This window comes from Trichogramma pretiosum, unplaced genomic scaffold (genome assembly GCF_000599845.2).
Source record: "Trichogramma pretiosum strain Unisexual culture from Peru unplaced genomic scaffold, Tpre_2.0 scaffold24, whole genome shotgun sequence".
Taxonomy (NCBI): Eukaryota; Metazoa; Arthropoda; class Insecta; order Hymenoptera; family Trichogrammatidae; genus Trichogramma; species Trichogramma pretiosum.
The window spans coordinates 1,352,111-1,379,123 of NW_019641611.1; the positions used below are offsets into that span (position 1 = coordinate 1,352,111).

Here is a 27,013-nt window from a genome sequence, read left to right on the forward strand (position 1 = left end):
TAGATGGACTACTTTTTTATATCATGACATCTAAGATAGTCTTTATAGCAATGTATCTGCAATACACAACTTTGATAAATGTTGCTCGCAATGCTATAAAAATCGTCAATTCTAGTCTATTTAATTTGCAAAAAAAAGAACATCTTCGAGTTTTCGAAGTTCATTCCGCTTTTAGCGAATCTAAAGTTTCAAACCGCTTCGAAACAGAGACCAAAGAAATTAACATCTTAGCATTGACAATTCAACTAACAGAATTGTATGCAGCTTCAAAGAAATTAATTGATTTAACGGTAGAATTTTTTTCCATCCCATTATTAATAATAGTACTGCATTACTTTTTACAATTGGTTCAGTCAATTTTTCCACTAACTCAGTGCATTTCTAGAACATGTGAACTTGATTATAACCACCAAGTATACTTTTGTTTTCTGATGATTTTCAATGTCGTTTGTTTGATAATTATGACAAAAGCGACTTCTAGCGTCATTAGTGAGGTAACTATTAATTAACAATTTACTTTTTATTCTTAAGAAGCTTAAAGGACACATAATTTCAATTCATATAATACACAGAGTCAAAAAACAAGTGAAATTTTAAGTGAAATTATAATGGTGAATGTACATAATAAAGATATCAACAATCAGGTATAATAATACATTCACTCAGTATCACGTGAAACCAAATATTATGTTTTAATTAAATATGATCTTTTAATAATAGTGATTGTAAACATTTCAGCTATCCAAACTACTGCAATATTCGATGAATGCTTCCTCTGAAACTTCCATAAATGATTTGTTCGATGTAGATGAAACATTGCTACTAAAAGTAAGCTAGCTGTGTGAGTTTTGTTCACTACTGAAGTTTAATAACAAATGTTAGTTTTTAGATACGATCTGTACTTATCTAGCGATCGTTTTCGGATTTAAGTAAGGTAAAATACATATTATTTACTTTACTTTAAAGATGGAATTAAAATATTCCGTAACCTTTAACGCACATAAAACAGGCTGTTTTTTCTTCAACATTGGCATGTTCATTGCTTTCGAATTCGATTTTGCTGATATTTGTGGATTCAAAATAACTGATGATATGTGAGAGTGAAAAAATTGAAGAGTCTTCTACTCATTCCCAAGAGTATGTGTATATCTCGAAAAAACGATTTATAGACGGTATATATTACAGCTTTGAAAGTTGTATAAAGCGCAGTGAAAGAGACCGACAGAAAGAGAGAGATAAAAAAAATGTATCATCTTGAAATAAAAATGAGAATGTATAGTTTCATTTTGTGAATAGCATAAATAATAAACACGAATATAATAACAAAAATGAATGCAGTACTCTCGTTCGTTCTATCTTTCATTCCAGCTTTGGCAATTTTTCCCGTCGTTCGTTTTGTTTTGGTGGTTTTCATTTGTCCATTTTTGTGTCTCACTACACCGCGCCGTGCCGCGCTCGGGATCTCCATTTTAGCGCGGGCTTCCAATTGCTCCCTCATGTTAATCCGATTTCTAATCGAGTTTTTCAGACGTTCGTTCGTTATACAGCCGTGGCACGTACATACGTGAAACGATATAGGATAGGTTTGCTTTTGGAGCGGCCGCGGGGCACGCTCGCGTGCTTCAAGCGTTAAAACCTCATTGAAAGCAGTAGGACAGAGTTATATCTGTTGCTTTTTTTACCTCTCTCTCTCTCTTTGGAGAAAAAAATTCGTTATACGCTCGTTGTTTCAATCCGATGTCTCATATTTTTCATCGTTTTCCGCGCTTTCAATTTCCGAAAACCATTAGGATCGAGGCATTGATATAGGCTAATTGATATCGAGCAAGGCACGAGGTAACGTGCCAAAATCCGAAATCTCTCTAGATCGAATGTCTTTCTCGGTGAAATAGTCATCTTTGAGGTCACGAGTATACGTGCCAGGAAACCGAAATTTCATGCTCTCTTGGCTGCGATTGCCAAGCGCGATTGGGTCTGGGCTCGCAATTAAAATTCCCCGCGGAGGAGAGAATATTTTAGTTTAGTAAATTTTATTCGTAACAATTATTCCGTGTAACAATAGCGCGTGCAAAGGCAAAGCGCAAGTGAAATCAAAGCCGAGGCGGAAGGTAAGCCACTATATAGCCGACAAATTAATCAACATCCACGCAGCCAATTTAATAACACTCGGTGTATTTGATCAGCATAAAAGCACTCGAAGCTTTTGGAATTCCTCGTCTGTCTCTCTGCTCAATCGACGCTCACGATTGCACTCGACTAGACGAGTTAATATTACTTGTTGAGTGTTTATATTATACGGAGAACTCGAGCGCTCGGCACTGATTGGACAATAAAAAAATTCGAAATTATCTCGTTTTTGTTTTATTATTATTTTTTTTTTATTATCGTCGTGGTCCCGCATAAATTGGCAGCAGAGGAGAAGTACTAAAAAGGGAAACGCGCACATTACGGAAAGCGGCGGGTGTACGCGAAAACACAACCATTACAGACGCGAGTATCGATGCATATATGCTTTAATCAACCGTAATTGAGTATATACGCGTGTGCGTGGCTATACGTGTATGTGCTTGTATGCGGCGAGGACGAGCTAGCTGCAAGAAACGAAGCGTTCGAGTTTATTAGAAAGCCACACTGGCAAATAGTATAGTCGAGCAGCCCGAGCAGCAGCAGCCAGACCGTGTGTACACATGCTAGGTATAGGTACAGAGGATAGAAACGCGGGCGCGCAGCAAGCACGCCGCTACTGTACATTCATACGTTTAATGCTCATGGTGCCAAGTTTGCGGCAAAATATCCCCGCAGCAGCGCAGACCCTCTCGCTCTCCGCATCGCCGCTGCAGGTTTTCCCCGTGTATCGAGAGCGAGAGAGAAATTCCAGAGCAGCGAGCGCGGCAGCACATGGCCGAAGCCATGGAGCGAGACCAGCAGCAACAGCAGTAGCGGTACTCGTATACATAAGATACACAAAGTACGGAAGAAGGAGGAATTATGCTTCGGAGAATAGTTATCGTGTTGCCGGAGCACAGCGAGGGGTGGCATCAGGTATAATGGCCAAAGCTGTGTTGTGTATGTACAAGCGATACATCGCTGCTACGAGCACGGCGCAATATCGCTGCCAAGTGTATACGACGATGATGGGGCTTTGGCAAAAAGAGGAGACGACGACAAGCGACATGTCGTCCCGATCGTCCTTCTATGCGGATTCGGAAATGCTTTCTCTGATTTAATGAAAATTATTATCGTTTCGGTAAACCAACGCGAGCAATCGACGCGAGAGAAGAGAGGGGGGAACTTTTGGTCTCTAAGTATCCGTAGAATGGGAGAGCAGACGCGCAAATTTCAATTTCGAAAATTGCCGCTTTGATTCGGCCCGAACTCGAGTATTCTCTCTCTCTCACGCGCACTCCATAGAGAAAGCAAGAGAGAGAGAGAGAGATGACACGAGTCGTGAATGCGATGATTAAATTTTGCGGTGCTATCTGCTATCGACGCGCGCGCGCGAACTCGCCTACACACACAGTCCCGACCACGGAATCTCCCTCTCCTTATTCCCTCTTTTGAAATGCTATACAGGTTCGCACTATAGTAGTCCTTTTGGCTGCAAATGTGTAGGTGCGTGTGCGCGTGACATGGCTCCGCACGAATGTGTATAAATATCAAGAGGGCTTTTTCACGCGCCCCATCTAGCTGGCTCGCAAGCTCCGAGCTTGCGCGTGGACTTTCGCCGAGTAGTTACGAATTTGCGGTTCGATCTATGGCGTCGTTTGCCCGCGATAATGATACTTTGAAAATGGACGAATTTTATTCGACGCGCGCAGCTGCGTAGCTATAATCTATTCTAATTTGCTTGATTCAACTCTAGGCACGATGTGTGGAGTATTGGCCGCACGCGCAGTTTAATCGAAATTTTTATGATAATTACGAATTCGACCCGTCAATCCAACGATCGGCCGAAGCTCTTTTTTTATTACAATTATTTATTAAAATCCATGGCACAGAAAACTCGATCGGCCAGCAGCATTGTACCGAAAGTGCATCGACGCAAATTTCATTACCAATTCTTTTTTTACCCTCGGGCACGAGCTATCGAATTATCCCAATTGAAAGACGTTCGTTGCTGTCGTTATATACGCGAGATAAATTTTTTCCATATCGCGCGCGCGTCGCCCATTAAGTTGATTATCCACGTCTACTTGTTATGCAAGTCCAGCGAGTGTGCAGTAGCCCCATAATGCAGCAGTAACCCATAATGCACACACACACACACACACATCCAGGCTTAATCTGATTTGCGAGTCTATAGAGAGCGAGAGAGAGCGAGAGAGAGAGAGAGAGGGATGGTGCAAATCCAGCGTGTACTCATCTCTATTTAGGCTTGACGCGGCGGGCTCAAACTTTATCGGGTCCTTCGCTCTAGCAGTATAGCGTATCCTGTGCATAGGTGGATGTCGAGCGCGAGCGAGCGTGTTTAGTTCGAGAGTCGAGGGCGTGCAAATGACATCCTTGATGACGAAGGACTTGCCGCACTCGCGAGCTCGAGGGGCCGGGGGCGAGAAAAGATAACCGGCTTTACACAATTTTCCAAGTAGATTGGAACAATAACTTGATTATGCAGCCATAGTGTTTATAGCGCGCCAAGAGAGTAGCGAGTAATAAACTGATAGCTGCGGACCTGCAGCTGATGCGCTGCTGCTCTTGAAATTACTTGCTTTGGCCTATTCTCTGCCTCTGATCCTCCCTTAATAAGACTCAGTTTTATATACCAATGACGTGACGAAGCTGACTTAATGGAGAATTAATGAGCTTGCAACGACAAAGGCCCATACCTATTCTCTCGGAGCCGCTCGCTACCTACCTTCGCTCGTTTGGCCGGATTGAATTATTCATTCGCAAAAGACCATTGCGCCGAGCTTTTTTTCTCTGTCGAGCGAAATTCTCTAAAAGCCCAAGCACTCGCGAATTGATTAATAGCGACGTTATATGTATACAGGCGCCCGCGCGCGTGCGGGATAATGCGAAAGGGAATCAATTGAGAATTTTTTTGATCGCGCGTTCGGCCACTTTCTCGAGTACCACCACAAGCGGTATAATAACTCATTGATTCGGCAACGGGGGGAAGGGAGTCGAGCCGCGCACACAATATGCCTAAGGTGGCGACTGAATGAGCTGCTCACGCAGCCGAGGCCTTAGCCAATTTACTCGAGACATAGTACTATGTACGCGATTGCTCTACGCGCATTACTTACGTCGTGCGCGTGTGCTATTCACTGCGCGACGCAATAATGAATTGCCACCGCTGTAATACCGTGTCTTTTCATGTAGTACTTGAAAATGGAAAATTTTCCAACCGACGTTCATTTTTCTCTTTTTTTCCCCCTTTCAAAACTAAAAAAAAGACTCGACCCTTTCAAAAGTCAAATAAGCTTCGTTTACGTCTTAGTTTTTCCCGAATTTGCGAAAAATGTTAGCTGGGACGTTTGTTTCACTTGTTTTTGTTACGTACTTCAGCGGAGTCTCGCAACTTTGACCTATTCGTGATAAATAAACCAGCGACTCGTTGTCGATGCTGCTAGTATTCTGCCTACTTTTGACAATTCGCGCAACGCTGACGTTTAAAAAAGTTTTCCCCAAGTACGATACAATTGCCTCGGAAACTATACAAAAGAACGATGTATGTTTTCGTTGGATTTGATAATTACATATAAACAGTCCTATGGGGGAGCAAAAGAAAAAGGGTCGTGAGCATAAATACAGGGCACGAAAGCTGACTGAAGCGTGAAAAAAAAGTCGGCGCGCGTTCCATTATCACGCGTTCCCACGCAGAAAGACGAAATTGACGTTTCGAATGTCACGATGACTACTAGGCACGAGGCGGGCTGTTTTTTCTTCTTCTTCTTTTTTCTTCTATTCGGAGCTTGTCTCGTGATGCGCGAGCGTCTTTCTCTAATTTGCCGCAGGTTTAATTCAAAAAACACACGTCAATTGCACTCCCAGTCGGATTTTTAATTTCCAATAAAACGAATGCAATCGCTCGACTACGACGACGACGGTGACGAGCCGGCTCGTCTCACCCCTCTCTGCCTGTCTATCTGCGGGGGATTATAAATGCTAATTTATAATTACGTTGCGTCCGATTCAGTAGCTAATTATTACTCGTTAGCCAGTTCTGCGCTAAGCACTTATATAAGTTTGCGCGCGCGCGCGCGTGTGTGTATGTACGCGCAGCAAAGTACAGAGCGAGAGCACGTGAGCTGCTTACTAAATTATGGAAATTACTTGGCGCATCCCTACTCTTTGTGCGTAACTAGTCGAGCTGCTGCTGTGCTTATTAGGGCCATCGTTAGCATTCAATGCGGTATGGAATTTCGCTAGATTTGTATACACGCATACATACTCGTGCACTTTGGCTTTATTTTCACCTTCGGCGTTATTTGCCTCTGTGCGCGCTTCCTATTGCGCGATATTATATGTACGTACGCTACGTACACGGCCTTATACTCGCATACATACATACCTACGTACACGTAGCAGGTGCTGTACGCGTCCGGCTCAATCAGCTTTTAGCTTGACTTCTGCCCTCGTACCTTTACTTTCGGGCGAGACTATACGTGCATGCTGATACAGTACGCGAAACTCGAGAACTGACCTTTATCTCTGACTTATAAATATAAATGACATACATCTGATACGATGTAAAAGCAAACGCATTATCGGTAGTCGAGTAAATGTTGGTCGGAGCAATAATATACGTGTAAAGAGATATTTTGCATTGTATTTCGCGGAGGTGAGAGGTCAGCAGTGTTCATATAGTTTTACAATTGAATAAAAGTAGTGACAAACAAAACATTACTTCCTACCCTTTTCATTTTCAATTCAATGGGATATTCTTCAAAGATCTTGAATAATTTAAACGAATCATCGTAAAAAAATTAAAAATTTAATTCTAGTAGAAAATTCAACAACAAATCACATATAATGAGTTAAATGCTGCTTCTGTTCAAAATCCATAAACACGGGTACTTTTATAAACCAAAAATAACAGCTTTACAGGAACTCTACATGTGAAATAACTCTGATATAATTTTAAAGATTATTACTCAAAATTGTTATGAAATAAGATGGTTTACTATTCGATTGGTCAGGACTACGAGGTATTATGCCCTCGAATGAGTCAGTTGCAATTAATTTATCATTGAGCTCATGCAACAAATTTGTGCCCTCATAGTAAATCAAGTACGTATAGAAGCGTCGACGCAGAATAATTCAACAATTAGCTAATTAAGGAATCTTTTTCGTATACGATACGAAACTTATTGTTAGGAAAAAAGCCGCGAGTTTTCTCTCAAACAACTTGACGCGCCGTTCCTAGTCGCAGATTGCCGACTATACGGCTTGATACTTTGCTCTGCTCTGGCTGCGAATATATCGAATTAATTCGCGAGAGAGAAAGAGAAGCCCTCCGAGTTGAAGATACATGGGAGATCCCTCGAGCAAGTTTGGCAGCGCGACATGCGCGCAAGCCCAGGCGTGTGCTTAAATATCATCTCTCTCTCTCTCTCTCAGCAAGGCTGCAGCTGTAAAAAGCATGGCGTGTGTACCAGTGTCTTTATTCAAAGGTCATGAATATTCACGAGAGGGCCAGAAGCGGAAAAGGAAAATAGACGCACGAGCTGTGTTGTAGCCTGTGCTGTGTAGGTGGGTAGTAGAGAAGAAGAGAAGCTCAACGACGACGACAGAAGCAGCAGCAGCAGCAGTAGCAGCAGTGGCACAGCACAGCAGCATCACTGCAGTAAGCGTACTCGAAATAATTAATCAGTCCGACCGCATGCGCGGACACGAAGATGTGCTACCGCAAGTCTCTGTTATCAGCCGGCATAGGTTGCCGTGCGCCATCGTTACTCTAGTCTCCGGCTCTCTTTCTATCCGTCTCTATATGCACACTGCGACGCAGTTGATGCGTTTCGTACATACACGCGCCCCCGGTACATATCTGCATATATGCCGCGCTGATTGCGCCTCGTTAATTTTTACTCGCGCGTTCGCAAGCTCTCGGGCGAGCTTCACGCAGGGGGCCGGGCAGGGATCACGCACGAGTCGCAACGGATACAAAGCATAATAACGCGCATCATGCTCCGGAGCAGAGGGGCTTTTGTCGTATTTCAACAACGTTTCGATAACTGTCCTTTCTTCGCGTATAAATTTTGCACTTCAATATTCTTCATGAATGTTTCAGGTGTACTTCATGAATGTTTTTTGTTTCGCCGCTCGCCCAGCCAGCCGAGTGCGCGCGAAACGAATTAAACATTCACTCACCATCTCTCTGGAATAATTAAAAGTTATGCTTCGTTTCTCTATTTGTGCGTTACTACCCGTATATACAGCGCAGCTACATGCATACGGATTCGACGCGATGTTTTTTTCGCCGGGTAAATGTTTGAAGCGCCGCGGGAATATAAATAACACGCGGCAAGCCATAAAATAAACGGTAATCTGAACGCTAGGCATAATTCCAATTTCTACGCGAAGCCAGCACCGCGCATTCGTGAAAATTGATTCGGGCCTATTGCAAAAGTCGTTATTCTGATGCGCGCTCGCGTTAATCCGAGCCGTTATTTATTTATTTTTGTTTTGTTTTTCCCCCGTTGTTACGAGTGTACTCTCTGCGCGGATAAAAAATGTAAAATCAATTAATGGACGCTGGGGTATCGCTTACCCGGCTCGAGCTCGCGCAACATTAGCCCATAGGCACGCGCGCGCGCAATTAGACATTTAATATAGGCGCAAAGGGTGGCTATGGTATATCCGTACAGGTGCGCATGCATGCTGAAATGGAGGGTGTCTCTATTCGGCTCACCTCTGGTTTCGAGAAAAGCCTCAGCCTTGGGAGGCTGAATTAGTCTCGGCACGCCGGCGTAGAGCAGCACCAGCAGCAGTAGTTTCTCCAGCCATCTCATGTTTGGTCGTTGTGTGTGTTGTTATTGTTGGTGCTTGCACGGATGGCGGGCCGAAAGCGAAAGAAAACTCACGTTGCGCAGCGGAGAGTACGTGTAGAGCGAGGAAGTTGTCTCAGCACTTGAGAGAGAGAGAGAGTCGACTTTAGCCCCTGCCTAGTCTCGGCTTCTCGGGGCTGATGTTACTGCTCCTTCTCGGTGGCGCGTTCGTACTTCTCATGCCGCCTAACCCTCGAGACACTTTCCTCCTTGCTTGGGCTGCTGCCGTGTGCTCTTATCACCTGCACACCCTCGAGCGCCTCGCCTCGATAACACACCTGCGAACACAAGAGAAAGAGAGACACATGTAGAGCGGGCTTTAGTGGCTCGTGTAATTAACTCGGCTCGCTCGTGCATAGCGCAACTTTGCCCGCGAGGCCTTTTTCTATGAGGCACGCGCAAGCTAGTATGAAGCGAGCACTGTTTATGCCGGCGTTATATTACTATCTCGAGCGCTCGAGCGCTACGTACAATAAATCTGCATGCTGCGCGTTGCGAGTTGCGGCCTCCGCGTTTGTTCCTACTTTTCGAGCTGGCGCCTCGCGATCATTATGAATATACACACGGCAATATCTCTTTCTGTCCCCCCGCGCATATAACAACGGCAACAGCAGCTCGAATTTTCCAATTTTCCTCGCTGCAAAGCCCAAGTATTAAAATGCTCTTTAGGGGGCAACTTTTTTTAAGAGGCTCGAGCGCACGCTAACAAAAAAGTTAACGTTGTCACATTTTTTAAAAGGGACGAGCCGAACGCACCGAATTAGATGCCGTTGCCGGCTGGAATGGCATTTTATACACCCAAGTACGTACTTGTGAATACATGTATCTATACCTTTTTTTTTCACCGAATTCGTATGCACGACGCGCTCGTCGAGGTATTGTCGGAATTTCGTAAAATATGGTCTGTCTGTCATGTTTGTAAGCTTCCCAATTTACGTCAACGACCAGAGAGAATATTATAACGTTTGAGAGCTTCGAGTATATAAACCCGCTGAAATCCGGAGCTTTCATTGGTTGGGATGATTTGGCTTCTAAACTATATACTCGGCAGAGCTCATCGCTTTCGGCATTATATTCCATTTTATATAGATATATTCAAAGATGCAAGCTCGTGTTTACGGAAGCATTAGCTCGAGGCTTAATAATTTCTATTCGCCGCATTTATTTTTCTGCTCGTACGCAACCAGGTAAACAGGTCACGACGTCCGGAGCTTTTCAAACTTTTAAACTCTTCTTGAGAGCGGGATTTCTCAAGAGGGATAATCGGGTCGCATCAGCTGTGCATCCTTTTATCCTGAGTATTAGCAACTTTCACGCGTGTCTTATTTATAAATCGTACTGTTCATTTCTTTTCTGATTTTCCAAAATAAAGCCAAAGGTACGTTTATAAAAATATTTTAGTTACTTTTTTAAAGACATAATCAAAAAACTATTTATGAAAGAATTTGAAAATAAAATACTTAGTTTCTTTTACTTCGTAAACATAATGTGTTTAATTAATTCGAACGATGAGTATAGTCTACTAAAAATATCAAAATTAAATCAACCAAGTATTTAATTAAATTAATTATTCAACAAAGAAGTCCAATATAATTCAAAATAACGCAATTACCAATCAAGTATTTAATTGAATAAATACACTATGCACTTTACAATAATATGCTAATAATTTTATTCTCGATCGAAAACACAAAAAATTTATTTTAATGTTCATATTTTGTTACAACTTTTGTTCAATCACTTTTAATCGACTAATAATATTTTTTTTCATCAAATAGATAAAATTATAATTTACATTTAATTTACGAAAACGATAAAATATTTCATTAATTTGATTATTCATAATGAAAATTGAGTCTCCAACTTTGCGGTTCGATGAAAATTAATCGAGCGTTTTTATGTACCGATATGTATAAACATATTCGAGTGATTTAATTTATTTAATTTAAAAAATGTAAAGTTACACTTTCATACATTCATTTAGATTACCATTTAATATTACCCGAACTCATAAACTTACCACTTGATATATTTTTTAATTCGACAATATCTAATTGTTTGCTAAGATATCAACATATAATATAATAAGAGCGTGATTTGGAATTAATTTAGTGAATAAAGCGTAACACATTGTAAGGACTTTTTTATGATTTATTTAACATAAAATTACAAGCTTACATAATTTTTTAAAGTAACTTTGATAGAAGATTATACGAAAAATTGTCTCGAGATATAACGAGAGAAAGAAACAAAAACGTGGTTTTTGCAAGTACCACGTCAGTCAGCTATGAAAATACGTTTTTTATCATTCTCTCCAATGTTATGTCTCGGTAAAATCTAAAAAGGCTAGACTACTTAAAAGAATCTTAAATATAAAGTTATTGACATAATTGGTTTGTAAAGGTATAAAGTTAATTTCCGAAAATCTGACTTCGCCATTAAAAAGCCAAAACAATTTTCCATCGGAATGCTAGGTTCGGAAAGCGATTCAGGACGCTCCGACGATAATGGCCAAACTGGCTAGCTATTGAGCTGAGGACCTACGCCCGTGGCTGGGAGTAACAGCGAAATTCGTCAGAATTCCTGCCTTGAGCACTCCTCAACAAGAGTAAACGACAATGAGTTTCAGAACCAAGATTTCTTAATTGCGAAAAACAGCTGCCTGCAGGTCATCTTTGTTCTAGGATGGACGAAGGGAAATCTTTGGTTCTCGTGTCCCATACCGACACGAAAAGCAAATCATGAAATCACTAGCTCAATACTCTGGCTAGATTTAGCAAAGTGGCATTGAGGTAGATATAGATGAACTGGATTCTGGACCAGTAACTTTGGTACACATTTTGTGATTTTTTTCGAACGTTATCACACGTTCTTACTTCATTTTGCTAAAAGTACAGAAATTAGTTGGTTTTCATCTTTTCCATCAAAAACCCATTTGATGATTTGAAAAATATTTTCATTGGTGAAACTTTTAATCAAAGTTTCACAGTCAGAGCGTGACCTAGGGCTTTTAGAAAATCGTTCTAAGAAATCCGCTCCCCACATAATGCAGTACTTTCGAACGAATGCTTTCAAAAAGTAACCCTTTATAATGTGTCGAGTAGTTTTGAAATTTCTTTCGAAGTCTGGAGATGTCAGTAGTGTGAAGTAGTCCGTCTCAACAAAAAAGTCATGCCTATCTTCAGGGTCAGCTCGGCAAATATCTAGTAAGGACTTTTGATTGTTTAACGTCGTATGCTTAGCCAGTTCTATTTCAGCTCGGTACTTTGAGTCAATTTCAATATGATAGTTGAGACAATCGTATTTTGTGAAACTTTGCATTCTATTAAAAATGTGCGTATAATCTTCCATATACATTTCACCTTCCTTTACTACCTGCAGGTAAAAGTCTATCCTTGAAACCATTTTTTCATCTGGTACATCGCCTTCACTTATAGTGGTAGGTCGATTACTGTCCAAAAGTTTATCGGCTGTCTCGCGTATTTTTTGTGCAGATCCTACAAAAACATTTTTCAGTCATTCACGAGAATATGATTAAAAATATTTAAAAGTACTTACCATAAGCAAATAACCCGGATACATTTCGATAGCGAACGACATCTTTAGAATTGACTAAAAAGTTCAAAATGTTTAATTTATCCGGGAAAGTCAATTCGTATCCACGAATCTGTAGAAGGCTGAGGATATCCATAAGATTATGGAAAAGTTCGAAACTCGGTAGAATACTGAGATAAGGTTCAAAATAACCTCCAATGAATTTTATGGTTTTCACATCCGCGCCGTTTTCCAAAAGTAGATGCACCACACTGAAGTTGATATTGGATATGGCCAGCTGCAGCAAAGAATTTCCTAGCATGTCTTTAGCGTTAACGTCAACGCCGGCTTTCAAGAACAAGTTTATTGCATTGGCTCCAATCGTGTCACGGAAAAACACCTTAGCGTAAACGTCCAACTGGTACAGAAAACCTGTATTGACTGCGTTGTCGTGCACCGATTTTTCTGTTTCTTCGCTTATCATGACATTGAACAGATTATTCGAGAAAATGTAAAAAATTGGAGCAATTTCAAAACAATCCTTTTTATGAATATCGGCTCGATGATTGAGGAGAAGCCTTAACATTAATGATTCGTGTTCAATACAGCTTCGTCGATGGTGAAAATCGTAGAGCTCAGCACAGACTTTATGCAGAGGTGTCATACCATAGCCATTTATTTCATTTGGGTCTGCATTATTAGATAGCAACAACTTAACTGTTTCAACATTTTGGAACCAAACAGCCTGATGCAGCGGTGTCGTCAACACCTTAAATATGTCGGATGATTTATTTATGTTCAAGCCACTTGTTATGAAAGCGCGAACCTCGCCTAGAATTCCACGAAGGCAAGCAATGTTAAATCTGTATTTTTTGAAGTTATGATTGTCAGTCAATTCTTCCATTTCCTTGTGCCTTTGAACCGCCGCGATAAATCTCCGAAATTTTTCAAGGTCGAGATTGATTCCTTTTTCACTCAAATATTTACAAGTCTTCTTGTATGCCATGAATGAATCATCCGTTGATAAGTAATCGAATTGTTCACGTTTGTAAAATCCCCGAAAATCTTCGTACTCCTGACCTTCATTTTCATACGGTGCAGACGTTAATGATAATGAGTACATAAATCGAATCCATTTTTGATTTTCCGACGCTTTTACAGACAGAAGCTGATCGTTATGATTCATATTGAAGATGTCCATTTTCCAAGCTCAAAGTCTTATTGGGAATTGCTGCTCATGTATCCTGAGTATCCATATAAAATCAAATTAGTCAGATGTATAACAATTTAATTAATTTATAATTTAAGAACGTAATTTATGGTTAAGGGCTCAAAGGGGACTTGAAATCGAAAAAATTTTTATTTTATTTTTGTGTAGAATTTCTTATCTCCTTTTCATTGCATTTTTTGAAACTTCAAAATTTTGATCATTCACTGAGATACAGCTGTTTCTGTGAGCCATTTTCGTATACTTTGCGTGTTAAATTTTTTCTTCTTTTGCGTTTTCTGGCATTTTACGTTTTTACGAATTGCACCTCAGTTGTCGTAACCTTCAGAGGGTACCGATTGAGTTACTGCATCAAGGTCATTTCTTCAGAACATCAATGGTTACGGTCACAACTCACCCTGCACAGTCACCCTGCACAAACACTGAAGCACATGTATTTCTTTTATTTCACGTTTTTTTTTTGTGACCTCCATCATGAATCTACTGATTGAAAGTGACCTATGAGTTCGATCACCTCGCCCGAGGTTGTGACCGTAATCATTGATGTTCTGAAGAAATGACCTTGATGCAGTAACTCAATCGGTACCCTCTGAAATTACGACAACCTAGGTGAAATTTGTAAAAACGTAAAAGGCCAGAAAACGCAAAAGAAGAAAAAATTTAACACGCAAAGTATACGAAAATGGCTCACGGAAACAGCTGTATCTCACTGAATGATCAAAATTTTGAATCGAAGTTTTGAAAAATGCAATGGAAAGGGGACAAAAAATCCTACTCAAAAATAAAATAAAAATTTTTTCGTTTTTAAGCCCCCTTTGAGTCCTTAAGTATGATCTCTGCACCGTAATATTGGACCTAATTATTTTTTAACATTACCTGGGGTACTTATACCAGTGATTTACCGCTTTTTCCCAGTAAATGAGTACTTTTGGATAACCAATAATAATACTTTTTCCTTGTTGTATGATTATCAGCCACGGAAAACAAGGTCCATACAAATATATTTTTAATTTGTTTTTCATAGTATACCTTTCAAAATTGTCATTCACTGGTCAAACTACTCTGTATGCATAAAAAAATTTTCTCACACTACAAGTTTGTTCCACAATTACTTAATATACAATTATTACAATTGATAAAGTATTTTTTATATCGATTACTTTTTTCAATGTCACTTATTCACAATTTTATCACTAAAGGCATAATATCACGAACAAACAATTGATTAATACAAGTGTCCAATAAAAAATTCTACTTACTGAATACTACACGTACTTGAAGTTTATTCACTGAAAGTTTGTACAAGAAATTGGACTATCCTTTCTATTGAGTAGTCGAAATGAAACTAAACCAAGCGGCTTTATGCCTAAGTAAGATCTGCTTGCTGTAAGTTTTTTGGTGTTAGAAGTAAAGGAGGGGGGTGACACGATTTTTTGTATTCTCACTTTTTCTTTCAACTGTCACTGCTCGAACAGCAAGTTAAAAAATTAATTTTTAACTTGATTGTAGATTAAAATGGATTATTGAATGATATTTTTATTACTTTTCTGTGCATAGTACAATAATTTGCAGTTTCGTTAACAGAATTTTATACATCAAATTATTATGAAAAAGAGATCAGCATATATTTAATACAACTCATTGTAAATAATTAATACATTTGCTAAATTTAATCAATGTCTATGTAAAAATTGAAGGCATTCTCATAGTTTTTTGAAAAATATTTTGTAAAAAAAAACAATAATGAAAAATCTTGATTTTTATCCTGGCCTTAGTATAAACGGTCACAGTGTCACTGACCCACTTCAGGTATCAAAACATTTACATGTCAATGCTACGCAAGTACATAATGGGTCTCCAAAATTTTCCATATATTAAAGTTTAGAATGATTGATTTCATCTATTTTGGAAGATATTGAGTAATTCGTGGTTATTACATAAAATTATAGACCTAAAAACTGTATTTTAGTAGTAATTGAAAATGATATTCCGGAATTATCGAAAAAAGATGTATAGAAAAATGCTCAAGAATTTTGAGTTCTATTATTACGATGTTTGGCCGACTAGTTAGTGAATGTTTATCGAAAAAATAGAAATTAGTCAATTTGCGAACCTCTGGTAGATATCACATTTTATTTCAGCATCTGTTGTACAATTACTTTCTTATTATAATTCGTTAAATACGTTCAAATTATGATCTCATTTTCTGAATAAAAAAAATTGCGCACAATGCAACCTCAAACTTAAAACTGATTAAATTGCAGGGAGTCAAGCAACAAGCCATTACAAAATCTCAAACAAGCTTGCACAATTGAATTCATCGTTTTTCCAGTAGGGAATGGGAATCATATTATTTTCGATTTATTACTTATCGCATGTTTTTGTTGTGCGTAAGAATCTTTAGTGGTTCATGGACACAGTAAGAGATACAACGACACAACAATGGTATTGCGAGCGATTCGGGTTAGGATAACGAATATTCTCTTGCTTGAAAAATTTCATTTATCTCTCTTTATCGTTTCTGCGCTCTCAGAATCCTATACAGAGAAGGCATGGCTTGCGTAATTCAGTCGAGAGATTAAAGACGTCGCTCGAGCTCTGCTTTAGCCGAATGTCAGCTTTCAAAGTCTTTATTTTCTTTCAACGAGATGACCACCGATGAAAAGTGAAAGATATATATACGTATGTGTGTGTGCGCGCGCGCTTATGTGCGTGTGCTCTATACATCTGTATGTATGTGAGACCATTAGCAGAAAAGGGAAGAACTCGCTGTGCTACGAGTTGAGCGATGCATTATACGTGATTATATTTTTTTTCTTTTCGAATACAGCCCGGAGTCGTCGAGTTTCGAGGCAGTTACAAGTCTGTATAGCGAATTAAATGAATTGCGAGCGAGATGGGACTTTGATTAAATTTTATATCGCGTCGTCAGCTCGCCAAGCAATTGAATAACGAAATAATAGGAAGATAACAAATTTTACCCCGTTTTGAGGGAATCATGCGTGCTCGTGCTTTTGAAGCCCGCAGAGCGTAGAAAAAAGTAGTATAATTTGTCGGCACGCAGCGGAGAAAAAATGAAAATGTAAAAAAAAGGGAGAAAAAAGGAAGAAAGAAAAAAATATCTCGGAAAATTCGCGCGGAGGAAAGCTTGTTATGATAACGCGTCTGGGCGGCAAGAATAAGTAAAAAAAGGAGGGTAAATTAAAGAAGAAAAGGTCGAAACATAAATACACATCAGGAGTGCAGAGAGCGAGCGGCAAGGTAAACAAAAGGACGCTTTTCGCACCGGCGAAGTCGTTCGAGTAGATAAAGTCGGAGAAAAGTTGGAAAATTCGTTGCAAGCGTGCCGTATATCTATGTATACATACATAATACAGAGAAGCCGGTGAAAGCAACAGATAATTTTAGCAGCAATTACCCAATCCCAGGCCATGAGCGCGAGTCGCGCAGAGTTGAATAGGCGGAAAAAGGGGGACGCGCGTACACAGAAAAGTTGTCCCCCGCAGCTCGAGCTCGGCTTCTATATATCGAATTAGACGCGAGCGATTCGCAAAGAGCCGAAAGAAAAATACGCGACTCGGTCGTCGTTCTTGTTATTCTTCGATACAGAGAGAGAGAGAGAGAGAAGAAGAAGAGAGAGAGAGGCAGTAAGCTACGGTAGCTGGTTTATCCACATCGATACTCTCTTGGCACGGTTTACATGCAGCTGCAGGTCATCGGCGTGTATCTCGGCCCTCCCCCGACGGAGCCGAATGGATTTTAGCCATAAGCAGTAAGCAGAGTGCATAATGGGCCAAAAGGGAGACGAGCTGCTATATTTTTGCCTGGCTGAAAGCTCGAGGCAATTTCGCGTAGAGCAAGAGCCAACAAGAGCGAGAGAGAGAGAGACGAGACGAGCCAGAGAAGAAATCATCGCTGCTGGTAGTCGGGCAGGAAATATCCGGATCTCGAAGGCAGTCGAGCGTGTGTAGCTCTCGTAGGTAGCTATAGAGCGAGTAGCTCGTCGACGTAGCTCGGAACTTTCTTTAAATGCCTCTTTTATTCATGATATCGTAAGTTGAATTTCTCTCTTCTCTCTCTCTCTCATTGGCGCTCGCGAGAGAGCTCGAGCTTGCGTAAATGAAGTATTGTTATTAAGATCGGGCGAGGAGCGAGCAGTCGTGCGCGATTAGCTTGAATAATGGAATGATCGCGGCTGATCAATGCTCGCCCGCCGCCGTCGCCGTTTCTTATCGAATTCGCAGGAGTAGTCGTCGAAATACCGTACCTCGACTACCTAACTCGAGCAAAGTCGTGCGCGCACTAGCTCTCGTAGGATAAGACGAGAGAGAGAGAGAGAGGAACTGAGACGACGCTGCGCACGGCTACAAGTACGACAAAAAACGTCGAGTCGCACGTCAAGTGGCTGAGCTTTCTCAAGCCCCCGCAGGCAATCTCACGGAGCTGGGCATATATTTATGCGCCGGCTTGAATTATGTCGGCCGCGCTGCGCTCGTTTGTTGTGTTTACGTTTTTGTGGCTCAACATATACGCCGCGCCTCTAACGTATATAACTCGCCGAATAGGACTTGTCCGTACTGCTGCTGCTGCTACTGCTGGCTGTGCTCTACACTCAAGAAAGAGAGAGAGAGGATGATGATGCTCGGGTATTTCGTGACTCGAGAAAGCACCGGAAAAACCTCCCCCAAGGCAAATCTTATTTTCTCGAAGGAGTACAGAAATACACGTCGGTATACAAGTTTTCGGTATGGAAAACTACTTCGGCCTTCTTTGCTCCCGAGCTAACGTAGGTGAAAATGTATTTAAGGGAGAGGAAGAAATACGTTGGTCATATCCGCAGTTTTACGAGCTCACCTGGGCAATTGCTGCACTTAGGATGCGTTCTTCAGCGGCGCCGCCGCGCGCACTGTATATAAGGGGAAAAAATATTTCGCAGCTTTATGGGGTCGAGCGAGCGAGTGCTTGCAATAGCTGCACAGGCGGCGGCGGCGGCGGCTCGAGGTAAAAGAGTGCGCGCAAGCGAGAGATAGCTGACACGTATTTTGCACGAGTAACTGCTAATGCGCCGCGCCGCTACCATGTTTTTTCATATTTTGAATTATCGCGTATCGCGTGCGTGCAGAAATTTCAATTTCTCCATTTGCTCCGCAGACGAGCCGGTCCGTATATACGCGTGCTTTCTTTCTTCAGCCATGCGTGTAACAGAGACTCTTGTAATCGCACAGCTTAGACCTACCCCCTCGCGAACACGGCTTTTCATTATTTTTTTCCTCCTCGCAAGAAAAGCTCGAGTCGCTCTCGTGCTGGCATCGTCACGTGGATCTTCGAGACTACGGCGATAATTCAGCGGGACAGCTGAAACAAACGTAATGTGTACTTTGGGGGGAAAAAAGAAAATAAGCTCGAGCAGGAGAAAACGTTTGGCCGAGAGAGAACGAGAAAAAAAGAGCTTATTTCTTTCTGATACTTTCTCGCACTCTGCGGGATGCGCGCGTTATACGTAGGTTTTTGTGCACAAGTTTCGGAGGAGTTGAGGGCAAAAAAAAAAAGGCAGCTCCGACGAATGATCGATCACGGGCATATACTTCAGTGCGATTTATTCATATACGTTTGTGTGAGCGAGTTTTCTCGTAATGGGCGGGAAACTTTTTTCTGCTCTCGGTATTACTGGAATAGCGATACGTCTTCGTTCTCGTGCACGCGAGTTTTTCTTTGCGTGCACCACGCAGAGTCGTTGAAATTACGCGTTTGACACGGACTTTAGAGTTCGAACTAGAATTAGACGAGTCTCGGGCTCGCTGAAAGCTTTGAAAAGTAAATAGGCACGGCGGGGAAGGTACATTTTTTTTTCACGTAGGTGCGTGTATACCTATACAATGTAGGGATTCCGAGGCAGCTGCTACTAAGGCTGAGACGCCGAGAGTCAAAAATTTCGCTCGTGCACAGCGCTCAATCTTGAAAAGTAACATCAATTCTGGCGCGCGCGCCACCGGGGGTGTGACAAAGAGGTAAAGACATCGTATGGTAAGCAGGCATTAACGCGAAAAGGGAGGTGTGTTATAGCTGCGTACGTGCCTCCGAGTATTCCGGGACAAAAGAAGCTCGCGCTCGAGTGAAAACACGCCGGAGCTAACACCGAGCTTCGACGTTGCTACTGCGGGTACACGCGCGACATTTGATAACGCGCGTCGATCTGAAAAGCGAAAAAAAAAGAAGAAGAAGAAGAGCTGGAGGGGAAGGAAAAAAGTAACGAGACAGCGGTGCGCGGTTGTTTTGCGGAAAATAGTAGAAAGTCGCCGAGCGCAAAAACTTCATCATTCGTAATGGGAATGCGCGGGCCCGCCAAGCGCACCAGCGAGCGGCCAATGTAACGCGGAAAACGAGTATGCATGTATACGAGTACTTTACGCACAATGAGACCGCACGAAAGAGTACGAGAGAGAGACACTTAGGTCGAGAGAAAAAAGCAGACCAAGAGAGTACGATGACTCAAGCTCCTGTATATTTTTATACAAGCTCGAGCGCGTATATGCATATAAATATATATAAATATAAAGAGCTCGAGGAAAAATGAAGTGTGTTTTTTTTTCGCGCCTTCATGTGAATTCATGAGACGCTTATGAATTTCCAAGCAGTCAAAAAAGCGCTTCTGCTTATTATTACATGGAGAGAGAGAGAGAAGCGACGTTCCGCTGCGCCGTAAGCACTATGGATGCTCGAGGTGTATACTTTAGAATATATAGTTATATACAATACAAACTGGGCTCTCTGTCTCTTTAGACGAAAGAGAAAGCCGTTTCCTTTTTGATTTCCGAAGGGCGCGCGAGGCAAGTTGCAATTGTGTTGTAGCAGCACAAGCGCGAGCTACTAACCAACACGAGTTTTCCATTTGCAGATTACGATGATTCGCGCGCGGCAGACGAATAATTTCGACGACGTCTCTCGCTCGCTCTCTCTCTCTTTCTCTCTGAAGCTGACAGATGTCCCGCCGTCCTCCTATACGCGGCGTGTATATATGCATACAAGCTGCAACTTCGTAGTAGCTCCTCGCTCCGTGGGATTCAAAGTCGAGGAATATTTTTACTCTTATACTTGCTCCTTTTTCGCTTTTTCTTTTCTTTTTTTTTTTTTTTTGAATCGTCCCCCGCGCGGAAAAATTTTTTCAGCTCGGACTAGCTTTGCTGGGAGCGCGCAAAAGCTCGAAGCTTACAACTTTGCGTGCGCCCGACACACACGCATACACACATACGAAATTTCCGGGTAGGAAAAATTTGTCGGTTTACTCGCGCAAAATCACGTCAAAGAATTTTAACTACTTGCTTTTATCAAGAGATAGAGAGACGAGAGAAAAAGAGAGCCATTCGGTAGGACAAAAAATACGAGGCTCTTAACGCCTCTTTTCTCTTTTCGCGACTCTATATGCGTGCAGACGCCGAGTATATACAATTAAGATATAGGATAACTGATTGCACTGGGCTGTGGCAATGAAAATATCAGCAGGTGCTGTATGTAGCGTGTGTATCTGTTTTTTTTTATACGTTCACACTGCATATACGTGTGTACGCAAATCTCTCTCTCTCTCTCTCTCTCTTGCGTCTATTCATACTCATATCGTTGACTCTATACGTGCCTGTTACATACACGTGTAACGCAAATGAAACATGCGGAGCACAGATGGCAGATAAATTTCGCCCAGAGGCCCTATGCACGCTTGGACCAGTCATTAATTTCCGTCAGACTTGCCCACCCCCTCCCCGTTTTCCCGTCCCATACTACGTATATATACGTACGTATGTATGTATGCTATATGCAGTGCCATATCGCTGTACGCGCGACTCGCTGAAAAATCGCCTCGTTTTCGATTTATGCCTATACGTATATGTGAGTATGGGCAAGCCGTGCGTGAGCCTCTCGAGTTATAGGTAATAACGCCTGTGCCTCGCGCGTGTCGATTTATAAGCGTATCCATTATCCAGGCGAACTTTTATCTAATTTACCTGCAGCCAGCCTAACGCGACGCAGCACAGGTGCGAAAAAGATTGATACATAAAACAGACCCCCGTAAGTACGCAGCAGCCTCGAGCACTAATGGGGATTATTTCGCATGCAGACTATAGAGCGGAACGAGATGTTCGCCATTCGACTTAGTGCTGCCTGCCAGCGAGACTCTGAGCAATATAATTAGCGCCCCGACCCCGAGCCTCGTTATATGTGCATCTTGGCTGATGGCGTATACGTATAGTAGTACAGGCGGCGAGGGCGCGGGCGAGGATGGGAATCTCACGCTTGCTCCGACGCGCCGCGACGCTGACTGATTCCCAGGCAATTAGTTTCGCGGCTTTGGACTCTACGTGCGCCTATATAGATATATAGCTCGTTCGGGTAACAAATTCAAGTCCTTATATATATCAAAGCCTCGGTGGCGTTGCTGCGCAGGCAGGCAGTTGCCGCTTCGATTCGGCACAGACGGATAAACGTCAGGCCGCGCGGGACAAATGTTTCCCGCAGGAAAAGTCTCGCGGAAAATTGGCCGATCGGCTCATCGATATGTAATTGCTGCTATAGCAGACAGGCCGCGCGTGTACCTGCGCGCGGCTTTTCGCTCCAATGCTTCTCCTATAGGCGCGCGCATAAAGCTGCGGCACACGTATAACGTCGATAAGTCAAGAATTGCTCGATTGAAATTTATAAGCCTATTAGGCGGCTGCCATGGAGGAGGGACGAGAAGAAAGGGGTGCTCTCTGAGCTGCCTTCCCTTTTGCCTGTCCGATAATATTGACGACGCAAATTGCCGTACTCCCTCAATGCCAAGTCGTGGAGCGAGCAAAAGCGAGAGAGAGAGAGAGAGAGAGAGAGAGAGGGAGTGCGCGTCAACGGATTTCCTTCGACACGACTATAACAGCATGCACAATATAGGAAGGTATATACAGTTATTAGCTATGGGTACTTGTGTAGCCTCGAGGCAGCCTACGAGTCAAGTGCGTGTTTGGAAAAAGGATCAAGGCGTAATACATAACAATCAGTGCAAATCTGAAAGGAAAATACGGCGGCGCCGGCGGTATCGGGCTTTTTACGCGGACAAATTAGCCCCACTCGAGATAAAGACATTCGAGGATCGGAGTAGTGCGTAAGCGAAGCGGAGCGCGTCGGAAAATACGCAAACCGAACGCGCCGCACGTTCTCAGCTGCGCAGAAGCTTAGATAGCTCGACTCTCGATACGTATCTACTTGGTAATGCCCCGTGTCTGCATTTTCAAAGATCTCGGGCGCGAATGCGTACACGTATAGACTTGCCGAGGACGATTCGGTTACGCCGGGATTTTCGAGGATTAGAAGCAGTAACAGCAGCGGCAGCAGCGACGGCAAGCGGGGGCGCTCAAGACTCAAGTGTGCAGGCTCACGTCGGAGTATTATAGCCCGTAATAGGATACGAGGTGTATATATATTCGGGATCCAAACGTCGAATTGTAAAAAGCGAGCTTGCGGATCTCGCTCAGTCTGTACGTAGGCCGAGACAGCCTCTCGACGTAGTCCTAGAGGGAGACCAGTTACGGCTGAAAATATTTGTCCCTTTTTCGGAGTCGAGTCGGCGAAAATATATCCTGGTGCGTATAGAGCACATAGCTAGTGGTATGCTGATACGCACTAAGAGTCGCTGGAAAATGGACTTTTCCAGCAGTGAGTATGAAACAAAGGGCAGCGAACCGAGAGAGTAAGAGAGAGTGAGAGAGTGAGAGAGAAGAGTGGAGAGGATCCTCTTTTGCGGATGCACATGGAAAATGGATTATATCAATGGGCGCGTCGAGCATTAGTCGTCTGTCGCGTCGAGATATAATCCTATATAGACACTGGTGCGATCCTCGCCTATTATGAAGCTCAACCTCCACCCTTCAGTGTCTGTTCATCTCTTCTTTCTCTCTCTCTCTCTCTCTCGCCTGCTCCCACTCTATATATAATAATAAAGGACTCGATTTGGCATTAGGCAAAATCACAGAGAGAGAGCATAGCGGCGGCGGCAGCCTTTCAAGCTCGGCTAATCAGTCGACAGATACGCAACGCTTTCCACATGGCTTGTCAATTTTTTGCAATCCCCGTACTCACCACGGTATATAGGATAAATAATGAACAGGGACGATCTGGTAAGTGCAGCTGTGCGACAACAACGACCAGCGTAATCGTGTTCGATTCCTCGTCTTGGACGCAGTTATGAATTATTATGGCAACAATCATATATTTTGCAACTATATATAGGAGCTCTCGAGGCGCGTCAAACGCGTTCATATATAATACGGAGCGCGAGGGGGCAATCAATTTTTCATTAATCGTGTTATTCAAAGCTCGGCAAGTGTCAATTATAATCGAAGCTGCTTGAATCATTTAATAAGCTAATGGAAGGCTGCTCGCGAGTCGAGCTCTCGCGGCGCGCCTCGCAAGCTCGAGAGCGAGCTGTGAGCTGCGAGCTGCGAGAGAGCTCCGGATACATTATGTGCCAGCGGCATACATATATAATGTATTTATATGGTACAGGCGTTCGAGCATTAGTGCAGCTATATAGACGTGGCTGCGCGATCAGAGAGATAACACATAATACACACAGACAGTACAAGCTCGAAAATACACATATATATATGAACGCGGCGCGAGCTCGTTAATTAAGATGTTTGAGTCGGCCAATAAAAATGTCGAAAACAAAAAAGAAAGATGAAAGAAGCATCGAATATCAACTGGAAGTATAGTGGTGGCGGAGGCGGCTTGACACGTTGTTTGTAATATCGCGCCGACAACGACACGCGCCAGCTGTTTGTCAGCTCGCGAGCTTTTCAAAGCGAAGCACGCGCGCTAAGTGGCCTGCGTGTAATACTGCGTGCGCGATATGTGTATATAATTTAGACGCGCGTTTATGCGGCGCGGGGCCGATAGCCTCCGGTGCCAGCCTCCCAACAGTCCCTGCGCGGCTCTGCGCCGGCTATCCCGTACTATTATATAAATGCAATTTTCAATGGAATCGGATCGTTTGTTGAATCCATAATAAACGTTCAACGGCCCTGAGATGAAAGTGAGAGAGGGAGAGAGAGAGAGTAAAAAAGTGCAACGAGCTTGTTATGAGTCGACGCGTCGCCGAGATCGTTATAATATCTAAAATTGGCGCAGATGGCCTACAACTACGTACAAGAAAAAAAAAGATCCGAGTCAGTGTCGAGAGCGATCACGATGACAATCCGGCTCGATTCTCGGAAGTATCGGCTCGCGTCGTCTTCGGGAACTCGGAGAAGCCACGATAGGTATGCGTAATACGCGCGCGCATATGTATATATCTGCTTACGCACGCGTCGGAATATCGTTGATGATCTGATCTCTCGCTCTCTCTCCCCTCCTCCTCCCTTGTGCGATACTCCAGATAGCGAGAGCACGAGCCAAGCCGTCTTTGTATACGCGCGTTATTTTCGGGCACGAGCCGAAAGACGACAACGATCTCGACGCGATGCGCACCGGGTGTTGTCGTATGTGTCGCAAGCGAAAATACACGTTACGCTTCAGAGAGAGAAAGTACCGAGGTCGATTGAGCGCGTAATGCTTGTGCTCGTGGGGGAGAGTCGAGCACTAATGCAATTGGATATAATATATATAATATACGCGAGCCGTGCGTCTATATATGCGCTACGAATATAATTTGACTCTTGATGCTGATGCGATATGTTGCGCGCAATATTTTAATTAAGTTTCAAAATGAAATAACAGCAGCAGCAGCAGCAGAAGCAGCTCAAAGGATGACTCGTTGGTACAAGTAAAAGACACAAATATAGATATTAAACGAAATATTTTGCTGGGCGAATCGCTGAAAATGTTTGCCTCGGCGCAAGCCAATCGGCCTCGCTCACGCGAGACATTATATATGCAACGTATGGCTATTTAAATATTTGCCGCGCGCGAGCAAGTTCTGAGCCGCTCGGCATGATTCGAGGGCACGTCGCATTATACATACACTGCACATGTAATATATTACAGGTCTTGTGTAGGTGCGGTGCGTGCGAAGCCCCCAGCATAGATGTGCGTGTGTATAATAGTAAACAAACAAAAATTACCCTATACGCCATATCGCAGTCATAATGCAAAGCAAACCTCAAAGCGGCCGAGGCGCTTCTTTGTGTACCTTCTCCTGCTGTATGCATGTTATGGCTAGGGTATATTGCTCTACGCATAGGATGTGCTCGACTATCCGCACTGGACCGCACCACGTCATATACAACTAGGTCGGTTGCTTGTTAATTGAATACTGGGCCCTGCGTACATACGCGTACGTTTAGAATCTGACCTGCAGCTCGCTCTGAAATGTGCCCAAGCTTATACCTGCTATACATGTGCACTTGCTATACATGTGCATCTGTGCGTGTGCGCCTGTGGTCGTAAATTAGGCATCGGAATCAACAGATGCGCTCGAGCCCTAGACGCTATTAAGGCGTATATAGGCCGGTCTAATGGCTGAGCATTATCGCTTTAAAAATCGCTCAAAAAATAGAGGCTGTGACCACGACATATAAGCGACTGAGCGAGCGAGTGAGTGAGCGAGCCAGCTCGATAATGCAGGTCGACGCGGTAATTTAGGTAAAAGCTTTCCTTTTTCACGTGCGCAAGCTCGCAAGCTCCGATGATCAGTTCTCGGCAATGTACTCTGCGCCTGATCTCGTGTACGCCCGAGTCCTTTATCGAGCCGGCCCCCCGGAGAAACGAGCGCCGGTGTGTTAACACCGTATCGACAATTAGTTAATTAAAGAGAAATCGTACGCCGAGTCCGAATGCAGCTTGTGTCTGGCTGGGGCATGGCTATCGTCGGCGGCGCGACAACGAGCTTCAATCGGCTCCGAGCCCGTAGCGAGGATTACACGGGCTCGCGTATAACACGTATAATATGAGCTCGGCGACCGTCGCTCGCTCGCTCGCGCGCATACATTAGCTGGCTCCTGTTTTAACGGCCAGGTACTACTACTAATACCACCACTTCGTGTATATACAGTCCATATCTAGTCTATAGTGTAGGTAGGTGTAAGTGTGTCCGTGCGCGCGCACAGCCATTGGAGGAGACGTCGGCCTTTTGTGCAGTTACACGTGAAATCGGCTCTGCTGGCCTATAAATCACCGACGCGTAATTAGATGCAATGCCAAAATCTCCCTGTCGACGGACTACTCGACTCGGAGCTCGACTAGTGTAGCCTAGCTACCCCTCGAGCCATTTAGCTCGTTTACCATTGCGATCGCAGCAGCT

General features: G+C 43.1%; 1 protein-coding gene across 3 annotated transcripts in view; it reads right to left on the reverse strand.

The window, feature by feature from the left end:
* Window positions 1-27,013, reverse strand: part of LOC106648152 — a 58,632-nt gene that overhangs the window by 6,398 nt on the left and 25,221 nt on the right. For 2 of the 3 annotated variants that reach the window (XM_023458592.1, XM_023458593.1), the window contains one exon: window positions 8,855-9,268. The exons of the other annotated variant lie outside the window; for it this stretch is intronic. In XM_023458592.1, coding sequence (XP_023314360.1) covers window positions 8,855-8,954 — 100 coding nt within the window. In that variant the 5' untranslated portion in view covers window positions 8,955-9,268. The remainder of the gene's footprint in view (window positions 1-8,854; window positions 9,269-27,013) is intronic. 3 annotated transcript variants of the gene reach the window in all.